Source organism: Pseudopipra pipra, chromosome 1, assembly GCF_036250125.1.
Source record: "Pseudopipra pipra isolate bDixPip1 chromosome 1, bDixPip1.hap1, whole genome shotgun sequence".
NCBI lineage: Eukaryota > Metazoa > Chordata > Aves > Passeriformes > Pipridae > Pseudopipra > Pseudopipra pipra.
Window position 1 is genome coordinate 4,327,719 of NC_087549.1, and position 23,223 is coordinate 4,350,941.

The following is a 23,223-nucleotide window of genomic DNA, read 5'->3' on the forward strand; positions in this document are numbered from 1 at the left end:
GAACAGGCACATGCCTCTCAGGCACATGGTGGGATTCTTGGGGTTGTCCTGTGCAGGGCCAGGAGTTGGACTTGGATCATCCTTGTGAGTCCCTTCCAACTCAGGGTATTCCATGCTTCACTATTTACCAGTACTTAGTGATGTGCAAAATATTCATAGTATTTAAATTAGGTCCCTCTTGGAAAAGTTCACTGAGCAGTTGTAAAGTGCCACTGTAGAAATGTAGGTTGCCTTTAATGTTCCATACCAGGTGAATCTGACTTACTGTCCGTAACTAATTTCAATCTGCTGCTGATTTATACAACCAAGGGAAATGATCACCAATAAAAATGAACAACATGATCTTTATTTTTCACCTGTTAACAAGCTATCTTGCTACATGGATAGAATGATTGTTAAAAGATAGGATGGATATTTGCACAGGGAAGAGAAAGATCTGAGAGTACAAATCACCTGCCAGGTGGAGGGAACTAGAAGCATAACTACTTTTTATTTAGCATGAATCAAGTTTTGCCTTATTGTTTTATTTTCTTTTTCCTTCCACTTCCAGAATAAAGCAATTGCTACACCAGTTCAAGGAGTCTGGGACATGAGGAATAAACAATTTCACACTGGGATTGAAATAAAGGTCTGGGCAATCGCCTGCTTTGCTCCCCAGCGCCAGTGCACTGAAGTTCATCTGAAGTAAGTGTGTTTTGTAAGATGGTGATTTTATTACTTATTATGGATGGAAGTGTCATGATTTCACTTATTCATTTAGAATATATATTTTGTTAAATCGTTTAACATATGGCAGTACATCTTTAACAGTGCTTTTAAAGTTCTGTCTCTCTTTGGATGATGCCAGTGTGATTTCAATGCCAGCATCAGGAAATCCTGCAAATCAGACTTAACAAAACCCATTGATGCTTTGTGGCAGATTTCTGACCAGTGATGGGTGTTTGTGTCAAGAGTGAAGGCTAACATGTATGTTCTGTTGGGTTCTGTTCCTGGTTGGAATTGCTTTATTTGTGCAGAACTTATGTAAAAGGAAAATTAAAAAGCAATCCAACTTTTGTCTAAAACTTTTTCCCCTTTAGAGTTCCTGGATTGTGCAAGTTGCTGTATTTGCCAGATGAGTAGGACTAGTTGTTTTGTTGACTTTGAGCATTTATATGAAACTTTCAGATTTGGTTTCTTTATCTTTGGATGGAATATGATAGTTGAAAGAGTGTTGTTAAAAGTGACATCTGCCATCTTGGATGAGGGAAAGTGTGCAGGCCTGGGTGGATGCCTGGTTGCTTCTTTCACACACAGCTGCTTTCCCTTTGTGCATGGGCAAGTGCTGCTTTGGGAGCTGCCCTGACAGGTGACTCACCTTCTTTTTGTGAGGTGAATGCAGGGCAGTGGCTGCTCATACCAGTGCTATTGCCATAGCAGGGTTCCTTCTGATGATTTGCCAAATAGCATGGGAATTTTTCCCTGACAAGTGATGAGCAAAGGGTGAGAATCTTACTTTTTACTGCCCATTGTGTAAGGGAGGAACTTGTTCTCTCCAGACAGATGGTAGGAACGAGGCTGCCACGGAATTTTCCCTTCCATGCTGTTTCTTCCAGTGGAAATGCTGCATAAGTGAAGTGATTCAGTTTTGAGAAATAGGCAGAATTCTTCAACATAGTGAGCCAAAATGAAATTATTTGATGGCTTAGATGGAGATAGTCCTTACCAGGAGAGGACATTTCTCCATGCAAGGAATATGGCTGTGTCCAGTTCCATCTTGTGGGCTCTTGATGCTGTAGATAATGTCAGAGTAAACCCTCAAATTCCCTAAGAGTCTTCCAAATCATCCTGCTTTACCTCTTGGGAACGGGCAGAAAACCTTAGACACCGTACTTCCAGATGGACTTCTAAAACAGCTCAGGTTTTGAGCCATGAGACTTGAATGTTAAAACCAGAGAATGATTTGAGTTGGAAGGGAGAGTAAACCTCTTCTTGTTCCACCCCATTGCCACTGGCAGGGACACCTTCCACTAGACCAGGTTGCTCCAAGCCCCATCCAACCTGGCCTTGAAACACTTCCAGGAATAGGGAGATGTTCTGCCACTGACTCTGCTACAGTGGTGAGTGTCTGTTTTTCCAGGGGAAATACTGTGCCCGTGTTCTGCCAGGAGCCCCAGGCTGCAGGGCTGGAGCTCACACACTGTTATGATTCATGCAAGTTAACAATGGGTTTGGAAGAAACTAAATCTTCACACCCTCTCAGTGGGTGGCACCTTGGCACCCTTTGGTGAAGCAATTTAGACACCTGTGGGGGCACCCACCCCAATATAAAGGGGGCTTTTATCAGTGAGCTAAAAAGGCTTCACTGGTGGAAGCCTCTGAAAAACTTGGGTTGTCTCTATTTCTGACCAGTTCCATCCACTTACATTTGCACTGTCCTTGGAGAAGGTTTGTCTTCACCTCCAGGATACACCTTTTCTCTGGTATCTAGCAAGTTTTTCTTGTGCATCGTTATTGATGTTAGATCAATTCACTGAGACAGTTGCTGGTAACTTCTGTTGGTTGTTTCCCTCAGCAAGAAGAAGGAATTCCAGCCCTTTCTGTAGTGTAGTACCACATGGAATTAAGGTGGAGCAGGCTATCCAAAATGTCATTGTTGCAGTGTTTTTGAAAAAAAAGTAGCTTATGCTGTATCTCCTGTAGAAAGATGAAATCAGGTGGAATTTGCTTTGGAAATGATGTTTTTATTAATGGTGTTATTTATGCAGCATATTTCCTGTTTTTCCTTCTGTGACTACCCAGACGATAAAAGATGTACTTGGGATAAATGTTCAGGTTTTTGGACTGTTCCGTTAAAAATAAGAACAAAAATCAAAATGAGTTTTGCTACCTGAGAATCTGATGTATTTATTTACATCCTTCAGGTCCTTTACAGAACAACTGAGGAAGATTTCCAGGGATGCTGGAATGCCAATCCAGGGGCAGCCGTGCTTCTGTAAATACGCGCAGGGAGCCGACAGCGTGGAGCCCATGTTCAGACACCTCAAGAACACTTACACTGGGCTGCAGCTTGTCGTGGTGATTCTGCCAGGAAAAACACCAGTCTATGGTCAGTAAGTGGAAATTGTGTGTTTCAGTCACAACTTCATGTGGTTTTTGGGAAGTATCCAAATGAGAGAGGTTTAATGCTGGTTTAACTATATAAATTCCATTTAGGGAACGGGCTATAAATTACTTTTATTATTCTTCTTGTGTTGCACGATGTTTCATTATTTTTTCTGTGCTTTTAATTTGCTTTTCCATATTCTTCCTGCTGGTTGCATTTGAGATGCAGGTTGTGAGTGAGAAAGCTAAACCAGGGCTTTGGTGAGATTGATGAAATTGGTACACAGTGGGTTAAAATATTCTTAATGTAACCTGTGTGCTGAAGATTCCAAGTGATTGAAGAAGTAATGACCTCCAGAACTGTGTAGCTTTTAGAGCATCTTTGCTTACTCACACTTTGGCAAAAAATCACAGAAGATGCTGAGTTGGAAGGGATCCACAAGGATCATTGAGTCCAACTCTTAGCCCTGCACAGGACCAGCCCCAAGAATCAAACCATGTGCCTGAGAGCATTGTCCAAACACATTTGAACTCAAAATGGTTGAGTGAAGGAGAAGATTTCTGTCTGGTTTTCCTATTATTTCAGTTTTTTAACTCTGGTTGTGAGGATGCAGATGTGTGCAAAGTGAAAGCTCAGCAAGCTAAACTGTTTCTTGGAAACAGAGGGACAGTCAGTGCATTTTGCATAGCACACACACACAGGTTTTAATGTTTTAGGGAAATCATGCATTTTGGTTTGAACCAGCTCTTCCTAAAGGCAAGACTGCTTGTTTTCCTGTCCCCTTTTCACTTACCTTGCCTAGTTGGAGTAGCATCCACTATTTTTCTTCTCTGGCTTCATGGACTCTCTTCTCTAATGGCTCAGATCTACCAAGCAGCTGCAGATTTGTTTTATCCCATCCCTCACCCTCACCAATTTAACATAACACAAAATAATTTTCTTAATTTGAGATTATCTCATTCAAGATGAAAGGAGAGATTAAACAAGGAACCTTAAGGAAGTAGTACTTTGTTTTCCCCTTGAGTTCAGCCTTGCAAAGGAAGTGGCTCATCTCTAATCTGTTCAATAGAAATTCAGTGCAAAATGACGTTTTCACTTTTCCTGCTTGGCATTAAAAGGGAACTCTTTCCTTTACTTAACTACTGAGAGGATGTGGTACCGTTCTCATCTGCTTTCCTTGTCATTATCTTTAATTACAGTTATTTCTGCCCCCTCTAATCATCTCTCCTTATTTTCTCCCTGTGCTCTTCCCTGCCCTGCACTTCCTATGCCCACAGCCTTGTCTTTTCTCCTCTTCCCACCCTGCTCTTTTCCTCTCTTGTTACCAGAGTGGAGGTTGCATCTTCTCTGAGCCTGTCTTGGAGCCTAAATTTCCTCCCTGAGTGTAAGAGTATGGCTCTCTTAAAGCCTTTGAGTCTCAGTTTTGTTGTTAATGATAGGATTTGGTTTAACCTTTGGAATTGTACAGTACTTAATGAGTTTTCTGGAGTTTTAAGGACCATCCTTTGCTGAACTGGCCACTTTCTATGCAAGTGATAAACTTGCAGTGGTTGGCTGAATGTTACTCAGCACGTTACTATTACGTTTGTGTTACTAGTCCAGTGTTTAATAATGAAACAAGTGCTCATCATCCTGATATTACCCCCATCATTAACTAAAGGTGATGATATAACACTATAATTCTAAAATAACAATTAAAAAGAATTCTTAGTTAATATATAAGCCAACAGTACTTTTAGTTATTATATTTAGTCACTGGGAAGGTGGAGCAGTGCAGGACTGGGGGGAGGTTCATTGGAGGCTGTGTTGGGTTTTGGGGTTAGGTTTTGCCTTGTTCCTTTAAGTTTGATGACCTCTTTTCTACAACTCTAGGTGTAGTTAATTGGCGCCGAATTCACGTCTCCTGCATGGTTTGATTTGCAATTTGCAAATGTTTTTTGTTTGTTTCTTTCTGTTCTGCAGCGGAGGTGAAGCGCGTTGGCGACACCGTGCTGGGAATGGCCACACAGTGTGTTCAGATGAAAAACGTCCAGAGAACAACACCACAAACCCTGTCTAACCTTTGCTTAAAAATAAATGTCAAATTAGGAGGCGTAAATAACATTCTGCTGCCACAGGGAAGGTAAGTCATCTTTCAAAAAGGAGGAGGGGATTGTATTGTAAAGAGAACGTGCGTCATACTGAGATAACCGAGTGCTTTTATCTGCAGTCGTAGCCCTGTAGCTTAAGAGACTCTTCAGACAAACTCTCTTTTGGCTTCTAATAAGTAGTCCTGCAAAAGTTAGGTTCCCCAGACTGGAGAGGAATTCTTGTTTCTGTTGGAATTTATAATAAAAATATTGTTATCGCGATCTGACCATTGAAGAGCACAACTTCCACTCGAATGAAAAATCTGTAATATTCTGTTTGCCTTGAGTTTTCAGAAAGAAGCAGAGACCCTCTAGGATAGTAGTGCCTTTTCCTTGATAGTTTAATTGTGGTCAAAATTCTTCATTTTGTTGTATGTCTTAACTTACACAGACATTTAAAGAACCAAAAGTTGGGAGCAGAAAACTCAATTGGTTTCCAGGTCCAGTTTAACTTGTAATTTCTTACTTGTGTTACATTGATAAGGTTTGATTATACTGGGACTATAATTCAGTGAAGTTATCTTGCTGCTACTGAATTCCATATCTGATGTGTCACTGAAGTCCTGTGTGTAGTTGAGAGGGAGTGAAACAAATGCTATTTGTCAAAAAAAGAGGGACCATGCCTTTAACATCTTAAAACAAACATTCTCAAATTGAAACTTTTTACCATTTTTATTAAAAAATCAGTGACAAGAAATTCTAATGGGAGAATGGACAAAATGCAGCTTGTTTTTTCTTACCTGTGCAGGATAGAGAAGCCTAATGTAAAGATAGATAAAGTTACTTCAATCAAAATGAGCAAATGTGTCTCTACATCAGTAAAAAGAGGGCCCTTTTACAATCATTGCATTTCCAAGTTGCAGAGAGAGCTCAGGGAATAACCTGCTACATCATTCTTGGGAGCCTGGTTCAGAGAAATCAACATTCTGTTCTGCACTGATAAGCAAATTTTCACTTAAGAGTATTTAGGCTGGTCAGGAGGCACCTGCTCAAAAATAATCCCACTTAGGGAAGAAGAAAAAGAACACATTATCAAAGGGATGTATATCTGTGTATCTTGTTAAATTCTGTGTATTGAACTCAATAGACTCAGTCTGGGTTTGTTGGAGCCTCCTGTTAAAGCAACTGAAATCATGGTGCTGCAGTGTGTGATTCAGAAAGGCACAGTGGTGGGGGTTTTGTTGGGTTTTGGATTTGTTTTTTGTGAAAATGGAGTTAAGTAAAGGGGGAAGATGGCACAACTACACACAACACCTTGGCATTCTGTAAAAGTGCAGGTTTTGGGTATTGAAAACAGAACTCGCTAATTATTATTTTCTGTTGGCTGAGGAAATGGGAATAGAACTGGCATTGCATGTTACATTGTTATAATTACCTTCCCATTTCTTTTTAGAGAAGGTCTTCAAATAGCTTAATTTATCCCCATAACCATTTAACCATTCCCCTACACACCCACATACACACAAAAAAATTCTGGTGGTGGCTTAAGATTTTCTCTTTAAAAATGCTTTATTAAGGAGTAGAGTTGAAGCTTAAAATTTGCATAATGTTGTGGTGTTCTGCTCTTGGTGCAGTGGATTAATGACTTAAAGGTTTGTTTAAAGCTTTGAAGCATACTTTTTAAAAAATCTACTTTTAAAATAATAATTTTAGTAGCTACAGTTTTTGTACTTCTTCACCAACACAGAAAAAATATCTTTATTCATAGCATCTTTTATATTTCCCAGTCCTTTAATTTTCTCAGATGCCAATTGATGCTAAGGGATCAACTTTTATTCTTTTCCATGGTCTGATTAATAAAGGCTCCAATTCTCCAAGTTAAAAAAAAAGATATATTTTTAAAGTAATTTGTAATTAAGAGTAGTAATTAGCTGTGCTTTAAAAATCTGCCCAAGTATTTAGTATGAGAACCTTAATCAGGATTTCTAATCACTGCCACAGGACAAGTGATCAACTCTGCTCGAGTGCCAGTTGTTGAGGAATTCATTGCAGGAGTACAGAGTGCTGTCTATTGGAGTTTTAATGTGCTTTATTAAGCAGAAATCTTGCTGCTTTTACAAATTTCCTCTCTCTTTGCCAGACCCCCAGTATTCCAGCAGCCTGTCATATTCCTTGGTGCAGACGTAACTCACCCACCAGCTGGAGATGGGAAAAAGCCTTCCATTGCTGCAGTGAGTGAATTGTGTCCTGATCTTTAACCCCAGCTCTCTCCTGCTGCTCAGCTCTAATGCAGTTTATTGCTTTCAGTTCATTTGTGGTCCATTGCTTCTGATTGCCTAATTATAGTATTATAAATTATTTTTCTGCAGGAATCTAATGAAACTTCAGAGAGCTTGCTCTGCTGCTAATTACTTAAATGGGTGTATTAGCTTGTAAAATGCCTGAGCTGCTCTTGCACAGAGGAGCTTTCCTGGGAGCTGATATTTATCAGCAGCCTGTAATGAGCTGGTGCATGTTTAAATCTGCTTCTTCAGCAGTAAGAAATGTTAAGAATTTCTTCACTGCTGATAGGGAACTCGGCTGGCTCACTTGTGGGTTTTGGGGGCTCAGGCTTCCTGACCACACAGAATGTGCAGTGATCTCTTGGAAATGTGCTCCTGAATATAGGACACTGTGAAACACCTGTAATGGCTGCTCTGGATTATTTAATAATGAAGATCTTTGGTGGTATGTGCAGTATCGTAGCCTGTAATGCTAAATAAACAAATACCTGTTTTAGAAAGTTATTACACCTGTGTGTCCAGGGAAAATGAATGCTGGTGTTTCATAAACATAAATCCATTCCCTTGGTGTGGATATTTCTGTAGTGCCTCACTGTTTCAGTTTGATGGACTTATCCCCAGTGTCCCGAAAAGGGACTTGGTCTTCCAGAGTTCAAATTCCTGTTCTGCAGTCTGAACTAAATCAATGGTTTCGTGATATCAGGTCTCCAAATTGTATTTGATTTTTTTTTTTTTAAGTGTATGTAGGTGCAAATGGGAAATTAGTCTTCTAGATTTAAAATAAGTTTTCCCTTTCAGCAGGGTGTGTTGCCACAGGCGGGCAGAACTCCAAAGTCTTTCCAAGCCCATTTTAGTTTCAGCTACATCTTTGCCAGGTCAACCACTTAGTTTGCAGGACACCGTTAAAAAGACAGTGCAGTTTTCTTATGAAATACCTTTATTAAAGTGCTTTTTGGTTCGAGACTAAGCATTTTTTCCCCCAGGTTGTGGGAAGCATGGACGCTCATCCCAACCGATACTGTGCCACCGTTCGGGTCCAGCAGCACCGCCAGGAAATCATCCAGGATTTGGCTGCCATGGTCAGGGAGCTGCTCATCCAGTTCTACAAATCAACGAGATTCAAACCGACTCGGATCATCTTCTACAGGGACGGTGTTTCGGAGGGGCAGTTTCAACAGGTGATGTTTTCCTTTTTGAAATGTAGTTTACTGCTAGTAATGTGGTTTTATGTGATTTGAGTCATGCAAAAAAAAAACATATCCTCAGCAAACCTTCTCTCGGCGAATTTGTTGGGTTCTAACCAAGCAGGGCAGGAGAAGTGTTTCCATATTTTTCATGTGGTTTTTAAAATACTTTTCCCCTTTAAAATAATTCCCTTTACAAATTATAGATTATGAAGTATAGTTTTAGCACTCGAGTTATGTTCCACATCTGTGACCTCTTCAAGATGTATTAGTCAGACTGTATCACACAGAATATGGGCAGTAAAGAAAAATTAAGTGTAAACTAATGTTCCTACTTTTTAAACCAGGATTAATAAATGATGTATTTTCACACTGCCATTTTTAATTGATTCCTTATAAAACTCATCAGATACTTTGTTGTATTTATTTTGTTTGCTTGCAAAGACCATATTTTATGAAATATTTTTCTATATATTTTAAAGATATTTACATACCCTTTCTTTTCCAGTATTTGTATGTAAATTAAAATATGCAGAATGTAGTCAACTTCTCAAAACCCAAGGGGAAGGGAGTAAAGGTCACTTAATTAACTTGAATTGATAAAATAATCTTTGTATGAAATTTTCTTTTTCAATTACCACTGGTTTTCACTGAATTTTTAACATAAAATTAACCTAAATTTCAAATCATTGCTTTTTCGTTTATTCCACTTTCCTTATTATTGATGCCTGTAGTCCTGCATGAGATTTCACAAAGCTGGGAAAGAGCAGCTGAGTAATTCTGGATTTTATCCCTTGTACTAGTCTGAAAAATAATTAGTCTGCTGTATATTCAACAGCCTAATTAAATGTTCATTTGTATTTGGCAGTTAAAAAGATTTTGACATGCAGTGTATTAGTCCAAGCCTAATGCTTGGAGCTGAACAAATATGGGAGCAGCTCTCGTCTGGCTCAGGAAACTGGTGACCTAATTTGTTCTCATTAAGGGAAAAAATTAAGGTTTGATCCTCAATGCTTTGACATCTCGTTACTCTGAGTGACAGTGCAAGAAGGAACATGATAAATAATCTGTAGATAAATAAATCTGTGGGATTGCAGTGGTTCATATTTGTCACACCTCTCTGTGTTTGTGGTTCAGGTGCTGCACCACGAGCTGCTGGCCATCAGAGAGGCTTGCATTAAACTAGAGAAGGATTATCAGCCTGGAATCACATTTATAGTTGTGCAGAAAAGGCATCACACCAGACTCTTCTGCACGGATAAAAACGAACGGGTATGTTCTGATTGTGACCAGCACGTGTCCAGCAGGCAGCCAAGGCACCTGTTGCTGCTGATTTTTGGGACTTTCTGCTTTGAGAGGAGACTCCCCAAGCCCAGGATGGAGTTACTGCTGGGAATGGAGAGTTCCTAATGGCAAATCTCTGCTCACAGATACGGCTCTTCATGTTCTCTTCCCTTCTGTCAGGCTTCTCTGTGGAAGCACTTGAAACCCACTAGATTTCAAGGCAGTAATTATTAACTTCTAATGCTGACATGAAGGTAGTTGTTAAATTAATAAATGCTGTGATTACAGTTGTTAAATTGTTTGAAAGTAAAGAGTATTTTTTTAGTTCTGCTTTGAAGAGTTTTTGAGGGAAGAGGCAGCCTGTCTGACAACTGAGGATTGTCCCCTCTCAGGTATAAACAGGAAAAGTTACAGAGGAATAACCTATCCTGGAGTGGGAAGGTGAAAAGAATTTGACAAATCAGTTGCAGAAGCTCCTTTTGACTTTATTCAGAAAAACTGATCTTTTTAGATAATATCTGAGAACAGCTTATCTCTTTTTTTCCTCCATACTAGAGACACTGCAGATTTTCACTCGAACAAAATTTCAGTTTTGCTCATTCTCCTTCACTTTCTGCTTTTTATGGATCTTTTTCTTGTGTTTTTTCCTTGCTATAGAGCTGAAAAGGAAAAAAAACAACAACTTTGTGTGCCTTACTGTCTGCATTTTCTGTTCCCACAGGTTGGAAAGAGTGGAAACATTCCAGCTGGTACCACAGTGGACACAAAAATCACCCACCCATCAGAGTTTGACTTTTACCTGTGTAGTCATGCTGGGATTCAGGTAAGGCATTTTGTGTGGGATGGTAACTTTTCAGCTGTTAAAGCACCTTTAGGCAAAATGTTGTCTGATGGCTTTTTGTCGGATGTAAGTTTGTCAAGATGAAAGTGCATTTCAATACGACCATTTAATTTCAGTAACAGGGATGAAATTCTAGAAAACACAATCCTATCAAAAAGGAGAAAGGGATTAGTAAGATGGGGAGCAAGGAAGGGGGGTGTTTGCCTTGCCTTTTAAAGGAAAAATTTACTGAAATCTGTAGAACTGCTCCATGTGATTTTTAAGGAAGCGGCCGTTCCGCTGCAGTTCACCTTCGGGGGTGGAAATTTAAGGAGATGTTTTTGAAAAGCTGATGTCCCTGTGTGTCCTGTGCCCCCAGGGAACAAGCAGACCCTCTCATTACCATGTCCTGTGGGATGACAATCGTTTCTCCTCGGATGAGCTGCAGATCCTCACCTACCAGCTGTGTCACACGTACGTACGCTGCACCCGCTCCGTGTCCATCCCCGCACCAGCGTATTACGCACACCTGGTTGCCTTCAGAGCCAGGTACCATCTGGTGGATAAAGAGCATGACAGGTGAGTCCAGAGTTTTGGAATTCTTACAGAACTTGAAAGGAAGCAGGAAGGCAGTGGGCTTGCTAAGTCTGTAATCAGTGGTGTCCTCAGCAGTTTGAGGGGAAATTTTACTGTTACCACTGAACTGCACTGTCAAAAAAGGGCAGATTTTCCTGCATGTGCTGTTTTCTGTTTCACAACTTCAGTGGTGCTTCAGGGGTGATTAACTTTTGACCATTCTGTTCAAAAGAACCAATAATACAAAAAACACCTGCAAGGAGAGGCAGATTAAACAGGGTTTCTCTTCCCCCCTCCCCCAACCTGTTGTGTTTTGTTCCCCCCCCCCTTCTCTTGCAGTGCTGAAGGAAGCCACACTTCTGGTCAGAGCAATGGCAGAGACCACCAAGCACTTGCCAAGGCGGTTCAAGTTCACCAGGACACGCTGCGCACGATGTACTTTGCTTGACATGTTTTAATGTTAACGACTCCGTACGAGACAGAGTTGGATTCACACAAGACCAGCTGCACTTAGACCAACCCCAGCTCCAGGGGCAGCCAGCAATGAGTGACACATCTTAATTCCTTTCTTTCCCGTTTTGCAAGGAAGCCTTCCGTCCAGAATTTCAGACTTGATTACAAACTGCATTCTTGTACCAAACCCCACTATTGTTGGAAATGTGGTTTGCCAAAAAATCTCTAAGCTGCTTGGTATAAAACAGACCCATTTTATAATTAAATCAAGAGCTGCAATCTCAGGGCTTAGGGAAGGAAAAAACAAACAAACAAAAAACCAACAACCCAACCCACAAAACTCCTCATTCAGTTTGCTGTTCATTGAGTTGCTTTTAATAATTTGGAAAGATCTAATTCATACTAAGGTTTGATGAGCTAAAATGCTGTGAATTAGCTTTTAATGCAAAGCAAAGCATTTTTTTACTATTTATGAAGCCTTGATTATTCTAGATGAATTTACAAAATTTTTATTTTCAAAATAAGAGAGTGACAAAATCCTGGTTTTCAACTGTCTTATAAAGATTATTCTCAGATTATTCTCTGTGTGTCTAAGGGCAAATGTATTTTCTGAAGCTTGTTCTTGAATGTTTTTTATTGTGCTGCATTTGAAAATGTTTTTCATAGGCTAAAGATGAATTTAAAAAAAAAAAAAGAATAAACTTGTACCTAAGCTTTTAATAGCTCCAGTTAGATTGGCAAAAGAAAATGTGCCATTTAAACAACTTGTAAAGATTTTTTAAAAAATCATACTGACAGCTAACTTTAGGATTTGTCATACAGGACTGTGACACTTACTTTCCAAAGTCTATAAAGAATACGGGTCTGTGGTGATAAATACAGTACAATCCTTTTTCACTGTAGTTTGAGTTAATGTAAATTTTATATATGTTTCACAGTATTAATGTGATAGACTAGATGCTATTATTTATTTTTATTTACTAAGGAGTGCTCATTATACTTCTGTTAACATATCAAGAATGCTTTGAACTTAGAAAGTGAAAACCTTCTCGTGGGGACATTTACTCTTCAAATGCAAAAATATGCAATCGAGGTGGTGAGAGCTCAGAGATACAAACAGTGTCTGTTGTAGCTTGGGATTTGCAGAAAGGCTTTTCAAACGTGCACACAACACAGCAGGTTTTACCTCTGCGGTTCAGAGACGCACACGAGACCAACACCCTCCGTTCATTCAAGCACAAAACAATTGTATTTTATTTATATGTTGAAGATTGGTGAAGCAGGAGCTCCAGTAGGGGAGAGTGGCTCGCTGCAGGTTGGACAGAAGTCAGAGAATCTATGCAGTAAAGATAAATCATAGGAAAACTGAAGTTTACTTAGGGAGGGAGGTGAAACTCTTCGTTATGCATGAAGTCCATAGGAAATGTGAGAGTTTTGCCATTCTCTGAGGAGAAGCATTAATTACAACTGATAATTTCTAGACAGACGCTTCTGTTAGTTTGCACACTGGATTCATAAAAACCATAACACACATGTAAACCATTGCACTAATTACAATGCCACAGGCAGGTTTAGGAGAAAATGGAAAAAGCCCAGAAAGCTTGTTTATGCTGACTTGGTCTTGTTTGTTTTGCCATAGGAAAACTGAAATAACGTGCTAAAGAGGCAGGTTTGAAAATTTTCATCCTCTTCCACTGGTGGATTTTGCTTTTTTTCCCTTTTCTCTGAGCAGCTGCTCAGTCTGGTTTGGATACTTTTACCTCTGGCCTCTGGGACGGGCGAGTAGCTTTAACCCACACAGTGCTCTGGGCCGTGGAGCAGATCCACTGCAACCAGTTGTTGTTGGATAAGCTAGAAAATGCCCAACCTTTGCTGCATAAAGACTTTTAGGTACATAATTTTGTGCAAGTTCAGATCTTCACCTTGTAGCAGTTGTGTTGGTTGTTGGTGTTTTTTGAGTGAGATGTAAAAACTATTAATGGAATCATTGTGTTTGTATTATTCTAATTTGGTGATTAGGCTGCTGGGGCAGAGTGTCTTCTTGGTTGTAGTTATATAAATTCAGATTTAAAGCAAATCTTAAGCCAAGCTTAGCACTGTCTGTCTTGCTGTGTCCCAGCCAGGTTATACCTACCTCCCCCCAAGCACCCTAAACTGCAGAACCTTCCCATGGTGGGTGTGTTGCACTTCCCCGTCTTTCCTTGAGAGGTTTCCTATTTCAGTGAAGATTTTAATTTGGCAAAAGTTTTTATATAAGAATTATTTTTTTATATGATATGTTCTTAACACATAGGAAAAAGACCATCTGGTTTAAGACACCATTTAGTTTATCTTGCTGTCTGTTATGCAGAGACCTCTTGGATGTGAAATTCATCCCCCTCTTTCCATGCAGATCTGGGATAAATGACTTGTACAGGTGGTCAGATGGGGCAAGGAGGGCAAGATCTGTCTTGACCTCAAATCTCATTTCTGAAGCAGACTGTGGGACTTCACTGCATCCTATTTAGGATGTTTTCTTTGTGAGAAAAGGTGTTTTAAGCAGGCCCTTAATCTGAGAGTAGCTGTTGTCTGTGTATCTTCTTGGAATTAGCAGAAATTTTGTGTAGCTTTCCTTCCCTGAGTATGAAGAACTTGGGATGGTTATGTGCATTTCAGGACATTTTTACCCTTTATAGATCTTTCTAAGCCTCTAATACTGCTAATTCTTTATGCCTTGATGTCTCCCTCCTTTCCCCTCCCACCAGTGATGAATTTCTGAATAATTTAAAGCATTTTTCTAAAAAACACTGATTAAGTATATACTTTGAAAAGTACAGCATGCTGGCAGTCCAGCAGCTCTCTTTCTGGGATTATTCTTAATATAAATTACATATTCAGGAATGTCTCCTGTGAAAAAAAACCACCTCAAACACCTAAAATCCTACTATTTTTTTTTCCTTACCTCCCACGTGTTTGGTGTAGAACAGCAACATCTCAGGTCAACACAAAGCTGAAGAAGTCTCAGTCTCACCCAGGTTCCTGCTGTAGCAGTCCCAGTTGAGGTCACAACTGTAACCACTGTGCAGCTCAGGGCAGCAATAACCAAACATGTCACCCCCGGGATATTTTCCAGTCGTGTGATTCCCACTGCACAGCCCCCCAAAACCCAGCATCAGCAAGGACAAAATGCTCCCCTTGGGAGGTAAAAAGTACTATCAGCAGATGTAAAACACTTAAAAGTTCTCTCTTTCCCCCCCCCCCCCCCCAATGTGCAAAACCTAATGCAATAACAAGGTTTGCCCGGTGGTGGAAATTTCTGCTCCAGTGGCTGAATAGAATAACGTGTCCAATTCCATCTGTTCTAGCACCCAGGAAACAGCTGAGTTGATCCTTAGGAGAAAATGTCCTGCTGGGAAATGCTGGAAGTAGGTGGATTTGTCTCTGCCTTTCTGTGAGTTTGCATTTCAGACAGCCCCTATGCAATGTAACCCTTCAGTGTGTGTGTGCACTGACGGACTGAGGGAGATCACTTGTTTTATCAGAGCTCCTTATTTTGGCTTGTCTTGGTTTTGAATATTTGACTTTGTGAATCACAATCAATGATCTTCTGTGTCCCAGGAGCTTTGGCACATTAATCCCCTCATTTCTAGATCTGTCAGGGTCGGCTGAGTTTGCTCTTTGTTGTTAGGGAAAGCTCTTCTGTCTTAATCTGCCGGGGCCAACGTGGAAAATTTACAGGAAACTTATGTTTAAAACAAGAAATCCATAGTAAATACTTTTGAAATCCGTAACAAATACCTTTGATCTCCTTTCAGGCCCCCAGGCAACGTTCCCTGATTGTAAAAGCAAAAAGGTTGTGAAGGTTTAGCTTTAATTCTGCCTCTGTCAGTAACTCCTGCAGCCTTCGTCCATTTGAACAGTGTCTTGTTCTTGTTGGAATATTTTTATAACATGAGATATTTCCACAAGGGTTTTAAAATTTAAACTCTAGGTGTGAGTAATTTGGAGTTTTGTGTGCCCAAGTTATTTTCTGAAAAGACTGAAGTTTCTAAGATGTTTCTAAGGTTTTTTTGTACATATGTCCAAAGGCTTTTGATGAAGTTGAAGGTTTTGGTCTGAGGGCTTTTTGATTGCTGCCAGGGCTCTTTGCTTTGCTGCAGCAGCTGATCCCTCAGACACAGGCTCACCTGTGTCTCACCTGTAGGAACCCCCATTTCCTTCATGCCCATGAATCCAAAATTTAACTGAGAGCAAGGCCAGGAGTAAGGCCTGTGTTAACCCCCCCCCCCAGCCAAATTCAGTGGATTGTTGTAGGGATTTTAGTGGACTTGCAAATTGTTTCTTTTTGAGGAAAATGTTGATCTTTGGGAGAGAGGAGAGGTTGGTTCTGCAGGTTCTGCTTATTCAGAACTGCATGTGCTGGGAATGCAGGACTGGGACCTTTGGAGATCAGATGGACATACTTGCTCTGGACTCAGTCAAATAAGCATCTCTGGTGGCATAAATAACCATTAGGGACTCTTGGTTTTTGTGGGGTTTTTTTAGGACATCTTTTACACATTAAATAAATGAATGTAAGAAGAGTTCTCAGTATTTTTCACACTCGAGACCAGTGTAATTAAAATCACTTGTTTTCCTGGTTTTTTTTAGTGTTCTTCTGCCATAGCATCTCTCTTTGTGTATGAGACCTGCCAGTGTGGCTTTCCCCATTCCTAATGCAGGGCAGTCCTTTGTTTTTTACTTTTATATCCATTTGGTAACATGCTTCTTCATGCACACTTGCCATCTTTTCTAAGGAAAACTTCCAAGTAGAAGGTAATTGCACTGATTTGTTTTGTTTGTTTTTTTTAAACTCTCTTTTTACTGTAAGACTTCTTTGTGTTCTTTGAGGTTTTTTTGCATCTGCTGTAGCTGTTTAAAAATACTGTAAATAGTGCTCTTACAGCAAATACTGAAATGCTGGGGATACCATTCCTGGTTCTGTTTTCCAGAATACAGCCATATTTTACAGTGTCGAGATACAAGCTTTGGTGTTTAAATGTTGTTGTACTTTGATTGCATTATGGTGTCAATTCAAGAAGGGCACAGTTGCTTTATTACAGTGGAAGTACTTAGGGTTTGCCTGAATTTATAAAACATTTCTTCTCTCCTCTGTGCACGTTTCTCCCGCACCACAGAGATGCAGTTTTTAAGCTCTCCATGTGCTCGCTGCCTGTGCAATGTTCCAATGCCAATTTTGGTGTCAGTGAGATGACTAAAAGCATTAATGGGATATCTGGATTATCAGCTGTAGCTGTCACCGGTTTTTCTTGCTTATTCCAGGATCTGATCCTTGTGTTGTAGAAGCAGAACCAGTGTATGTGGCAGAATTAGTGGAATAAGAGGGATTTGGGATCCACATTACAGTGTCTTGCTGTCTGTCCCTCCGTGGCTGTGGGATTGGGGACTGCAGTGGATGTTTTAGTGCTCTGAGATAAGGAGTAGTGTTGGCTCTGGTTGATTTCCCATCCCCCAGCAATTGCCTTTTGCTTCCATATGCCTCAGGAATGGGAGAGACTCCCAACTCCAGCCCCCTTGTCCAGAGTTAGGATGCAAACCAGCCTGGTTTTGAGGGTTAATGATTGGAAAGATGCATTTCTGAGGGATGTGTGAAGGGGGTGCTGTGTGTGTGTGGTGTGGCACAGAATCAGTTTGATCCCAGTCAGTGTTCCTGTTGCTCTGTCACAGATGTTTCTTTGCCTGAAGTGTTGATATGAATGTAATTGCTTGGCCAAATCACTACCAAATGGGTTTGTGACACTCCTTAGATACGAAGCAGGTGCAGTCCAAGGCTACCTCCTGTGTTCCTTCCCAGGTGAATTAATTTAAGTGAATTTACCACTAAGCAGCCAAAATCCCTGTTTGGGCCAGTCACTTAGGAGTTGGACTCTGATCCTTATGGGTCCCTTCCAACTCAGCTCCCTCTATAACCTTTCCCTTCACTTGAGTTTCTGTACTGTTTTTCCAAATGAAAAATGTTTCTGTACTTCAGGTTTTCACTGAAAATGACACGAAGGTGCTTGAAATATATTTTGAATCTGAGGCAAAAAAATATGTATTGGATTATTTTTTTAATGTATTTTTTAGATAAGTTGATGTGAGACTGTAAGAGTGAGAATACTTTATTCCCTTCTCAGAAAATTATAAACTTCAAAACAGGCAAAAAAATCCCCCCATACCAAAACACCAAAAAACAACCCTAAGCCTGGGTATGTTCTTCTTGTGACTATTTAATGTCAGTCCTCTGCAAAGTCTTGCTGAAACTCAACCTTGACAGAAGTGCATATAGACTGAAGGTGCTTTAAGTGACCTGAAATGAAACTGTAGAAAACTGTGCTAATACATCAGACTTTGTTTACAATGAATCCAAACAAGCTTCCTCGTCTCAGAATGAACCACTCTGCTGAGCACAGAAGTGCTACCTGTTGGAGCACAGTGTGCTGGTGTGGTTTCATAGCAGTGTTAGAGTTTAGTTTTATTCAAAAGTAACTGGGCTTTGTGCTGTGGATTTTGGCCTCTCAGGAGTGAGTTTGGTGGGATTCTGTGTTCCCTGCAATTTCCTCTTGATCTCTGGGTGTAGACACTAATGAAGCTCATCCATGGATGAGCTGGAGGATTGCTGAAGTTCTGACTTTCTAGGAGCCAGTTTTTGTGAGTGACTGAATAAATCATTATAAATCAACTCATTAATAACCGAATGGGGTAAAATCCCCAAAATTTGGTTCAGTTCTCAGTTATCATTTAATGAAGCTCCTCCAAAAGTGTGAAGTACAGGGTAAATGGCTGCTTTTGAGAAGGTATTTCACTACATCCTGTACTGCAGATCCACGGCCACTATTGCTGTTGTGGCCTGGCAGGGGTGTCACTGTGCAGGGATGCTGGAACAGCTTCTCCTTGTTGATGGGAGGGGAGCTCTGTGCTTCCCAGACTATGTCTGCAAACCTGGGATCATCAGGAAGTTCAGGCAAGGGAAGAGCCCCGTGCTGGATGCTGGTCATGCTGTAGGGAAGAGCAATGCCGGGCACCCCCTCCCTTGAGGAGATGAGCTGAGGAGCGAGGGGAAGCATTTTCTTGCAAAATTGCTAATTAAGCACTTGTTAAGGTGACTGTTTAATTCTTGGTTTCCCTTTTGGCTTCCCTGCCAGTCCCCTCACAGATCCACCTTCCCCACACCCATCCATTGGCACCTTCCCCACGGGGGGAGTGTTGGGAGGGAGTTCCTCAAGGTGATTTGTGGTGTCAGTGCTTCGTGTCTGAGAACTTTGGGCTTGGCTGGAGCCAGGACAGGGGCGTTGCTGGATTTGGAGGGGAGAGAGGCTGACAAGAGTTCATTTTGAGATTTTTGCACATGGCAGTGCTATGACCCTACAGCACCAGGTGAAGGGTGGCTGCTCCTCCCTCCCACCTAAATATCCCCAGCAGAGCAATTGCTTTGGATTTGTCCGTGCACTGCCTCTGCAGATGCATCTTAAAACTCCCTGTGGCTGCTTTTCCACCAAAGCTCCCTGTGGGATTTTGGAGAGCCCAGGATTGCAGGGCAGGTCTGTATCAAAGGGCATATTCTTTTCTCTAAGGTTCTTAGGAGTGCACAGGTTTGGGTTGTGTTTTTCCCACATTTTTGGATGTGCTGTTGTACCGGGTGCTTTAGTTTTGTTTTTCCCCCCCTTTCTTTAAGCACAACTAAACCACCTGCTGGAATAACTACTACCTGCTCATCAGCAGGGATTGCAGATCCTGTCTGAGAATTGTCCACAAGAACTAAATTGAAACTTTTCTGGCCATCTTATGAGGTTTTTTTGAGTGTGCTTGGCAAGCATGAATGGTGAACAGGTCAGCAGGCAAAGCTTGGGAGCCTCTAATCCCCTGGCTGGTGCTGTTTGTGTTTGCTTTGTTAGGTTAGATTTCCTGTCAGGGGAAAAAAAATATAATGTGGACTCTTTTCTTTATTTATCAGCTTTTCCTGGTTTTAAATCCATGAACAGAGGAACTTTACTCGTGCCAGTATCTGTAAAATTGCACATTTTTGCCTGCCATGTACTTGACTCAGAGCAGGTCAGGGCTGGGCTTTCGGGACATGCAAAATCTCAGCTACGGGGTCATGTGCTGTGGGTTGGATCACAGGCCTCCTGTATCAGCAGGACATGCAATGAAGTTTCTTTCTAGATTTCACCAAAGTTAATTCTGCATCAGCTGTGAGATGCTCAGATGCAACTGTTTCTGTGCTATTGAAAAAAATACATATATTGACCCAAATTTTGGTATTCCTGATACGTTTCCTCATGTAACTTAATCTGACCGAGCCCTTCAATTGCTCATCTCATAAGTGGCATCTTTGTAATTTCATTTTAAAGCAAACAAAACAAGGGGGGAAAAAAGCCCCAAACAAACCATCAAAAACCATTAAGGAGTGAGTTTCAGAAACACGTATCTTGGAAAATCAAGTTTTCACTGAGGTGCAATGAGGAATTACATTTGGCAAAGTTCTGTGCTATCCTGAAGAGTGTTACCGCTTGCTTTCTGTAAGTTGTTGATCAAGTTTAGTAGATTTTATAGATATGTGTGTGTGTGTGTATCCGTTTGTGTGTGTGAGTTTACACACAGTGAAAGGCGACAGTTTATAGACTGTCTATAAAAGATAGAAAGGCAGTATTTTGCTGGAAATAATAAGCACAATTTCCCTGGCTGACTCAGTGTTTTATTAGTTTGTACAATCACAAAAGTCTCAGCATTTAGGGCAGTTGATAAATGAAGATCCAGCCCCAATTTCTGTGCAGCAAAGTGGTTAATTCGATCTCGGGAGGGCAAGATGGAAAACAGAATGTATTCATTAAATCCATATTTCCTTTTTCTCTTTAATCCTGGTACATTGCACATTTAACTGACATCTGTTAAGGTTTTAATCTTTTGTTTAATAGTTTCTAAATCTTATTTTTTTTAATAAAATAACTGAAAAAGAACCAAAAATCAACGCAAAAGTTTCATATTGTAAATGTTCCCTTGAAGAATCAAAATGTTTTTATGGCCACTTAAAGTTTACTATTTTTTGTTGGGAGGGGGGGAAAGAAAAAGCTCTGATGTTAAGGTCGTTTCAAGTGGTACTAAATGTGTGCTTAGTTTGTGTGTGTGTTGCATCTGTGCTGAACTGTCCTGTGCTTGCATATAACCAGTGTAGTGCTGGCTGGGTAAGAGTAGCACTTGTAATGCAAAAACAGACCCAGAAATACCCTCAACTGACTTCTGAGTGCATCCCTGGTGTTGTAGGATTTCCCACAGGGGTTGTACATGTTGCTTTGTGTTCCTCCAGCCGTGGGGTGTCTCGAGGGGGGTGTGTGTGTGTGTAGTTCACCTCCCGTGTCTATCTCGTAGGGGAGCATTTGTGTGGCGACGCCACTTTAAACTAAGCCTTAACTAAACGATGGATTAGTCAGATTTTTCTCTCAGAGTATGCAAAAATACTGTTTAACACGGGGAGGTGTAAAGCTTAAATGTTAGTAAAGGAAGTCTTCTCACCTGGGGAATAGGGGGCACCTGCAGCTCTCTACTGTGATGCCTCTTCAGGCACTGGCTGTCGTGGGCTCTCGGGTTCCTCTGGCAGCCAACACAAAACAGGCTTTCCCAAATCCCAGCTTTTTGTTGTTGAACATACTCTCCTCCCTCCCCCCTGCCAGCAAAATCTCTGCCTGAAGGAGGATTGTGATTTTAACACTTAAATTTACATCCAAAAAAAAGAAAAAAAAAAAAATCCATTCTTGAGTTCCGTGCTCGCTTCAGACGGTGCCATCGGTGCTTCCACTTCTCATGACTGACATAGAACCCTTAAAACATTTTAAATAGAGGCAAAAAAAAAAAAAAGTGTTGGGGACCCAGCTTGCTTTTTCTTTTTTTTTTTTTTTTTCCGATTTGGATCTACCTCATGTAACCAGTTGGGTGCTAATTGCTCAAATTGTCGAGGAGATTGGCAAAAAAGCGACCAAACCGCGCGTGACGTCCGACCTTCGGCGCCCGCGCCCCAAAACCTCGGGGTTATTGTTCAGAGACAACGATCTTGGATTTGAGTTTTATTCTTTGTGCCTTTGTGGTTGGTTTTTTTTAGTGGGTTTGTTTTTTTTTTTTTGGTTTTGTTTTTTTTTTTTCCCCCCAGTGCATAACAATCAAAACTCGTCTTCTTAATTAAAAACAGCAAATGGGTTTTAACAGCCAAGTAAAAAAAAAAAAAAGGCAAAAAAAGTCACAAAATGGAGTTTTAGCGAATTTGAAGCTATTTTTTCAGTGTAGCAAGTTGTAAAATGTACAGTGTCACAGCTGACCTAGGCAAAGAGAAACGCCCAATAAAGTTTAAAATGTATAATCCTGACCCCAAATCTGTAACCTGTGTGTCTCTATATATGCATATATCACACACATATAGCACATAACTATGTGTGTGCATGTATATATATATATATTTAAAAATGAGTGGATACACGTGTAAGGGTGAGGGAATAAAATGTCATTGACCTTTCCACAATTTTATAAGTTTGTAAGTTTACAACTATGTGTAAGTTTTTCTATGATGTGAACCTTTTTTACTTCAAAAGAATTCATTTTTGGAAAGCTTTAAGTTGTGATACTCTATCATTTTTTGAAGTTTAAAAAATAATAATAAAAAAAAATCGACTTTTTACCAGTACCTACAACAGAGGGGGGGGGGGGAATCTTTGCTGTAAAATTGTATTTAGTTTAAATATTAAAGAAAAAAAATATCTATATATGGGATTGTAAAAGTGCTGACATTCCATCATGGCAGGACTTCCAAGCTGTTTCCTAAGGCTTTCTGTTGCAGAGAGACTCGAACAAAAGGAAAATGCCTCTGTTCAGTGTTTTTATAAAACTGCTCCATCAGGTCTAGACTTAAGCTATATTTTCTAAAGCCTAATCATCCTTTAATATGCTGCAGATAAATGATCAGCATGGTTGCACTTTCTCAGTAATAATGTTTGCCCTGCAATTGGCTCGTGACAAGGACTTTAGTTTTTTAACAAAACCAATCGTACTTTGGGCAGAAGGTAATATTTATATAGGTACCTCAAGATAAAAAATAAAAAAAAAGAGCCTGAATATGCTGCATTTTGTTTCTTTAACATTTTTCATGTAGCATTTGTTTGCTTTTATGATTTTTTTAGGAGATGACTCAGCTACCTGTTTGTTTTTGGGGGACCCCGGTAGCATTTTAGGCCGTTGTTTTCTCTGGATCTCGTAGAATGTAGTATCCTGCCTTGGGATCGTGCAGTGGTTTGGGATGAGATGTGCCCATGGGGAGGAGGACCATGGAAATCTGCTTTATGTAGACTTCAGGAAGAGGAGGAAAAGGATACTATATTCCCCAAACAGACAATACATGTTCCTAATTCTTAATTATATATTTTTTCTCCTGCTTGTTCTGCTTTCTTGACTCTTTTCTCAAATATGAGTA

General features: G+C 40.4%; 1 protein-coding gene across 1 annotated transcript in view; it reads left to right on the top strand.

The window, feature by feature from the left end:
* The window catches only part of AGO2 (argonaute RISC catalytic component 2), a 53,189-nt gene extending 31,182 nt beyond the window's left edge, over positions 1 to 22,007 (top strand). The window contains exons 11-19 of the mRNA XM_064644074.1: positions 551 to 684; positions 2,904 to 3,088; positions 5,048 to 5,207; positions 7,295 to 7,385; positions 8,420 to 8,614; positions 9,758 to 9,892; positions 10,626 to 10,727; positions 11,104 to 11,303; positions 11,640 to 22,007. Coding sequence (XP_064500144.1) covers positions 551 to 684; positions 2,904 to 3,088; positions 5,048 to 5,207; positions 7,295 to 7,385; positions 8,420 to 8,614; positions 9,758 to 9,892; positions 10,626 to 10,727; positions 11,104 to 11,303; positions 11,640 to 11,748 — 1,311 coding nt within the window. The 3' untranslated portion in view covers positions 11,749 to 22,007. The remainder of the gene's footprint in view (positions 1 to 550; positions 685 to 2,903; positions 3,089 to 5,047; positions 5,208 to 7,294; positions 7,386 to 8,419; positions 8,615 to 9,757; positions 9,893 to 10,625; positions 10,728 to 11,103; positions 11,304 to 11,639) is intronic.
* Positions 22,008 to 23,223: the final 1,216 nt, after the last annotated feature.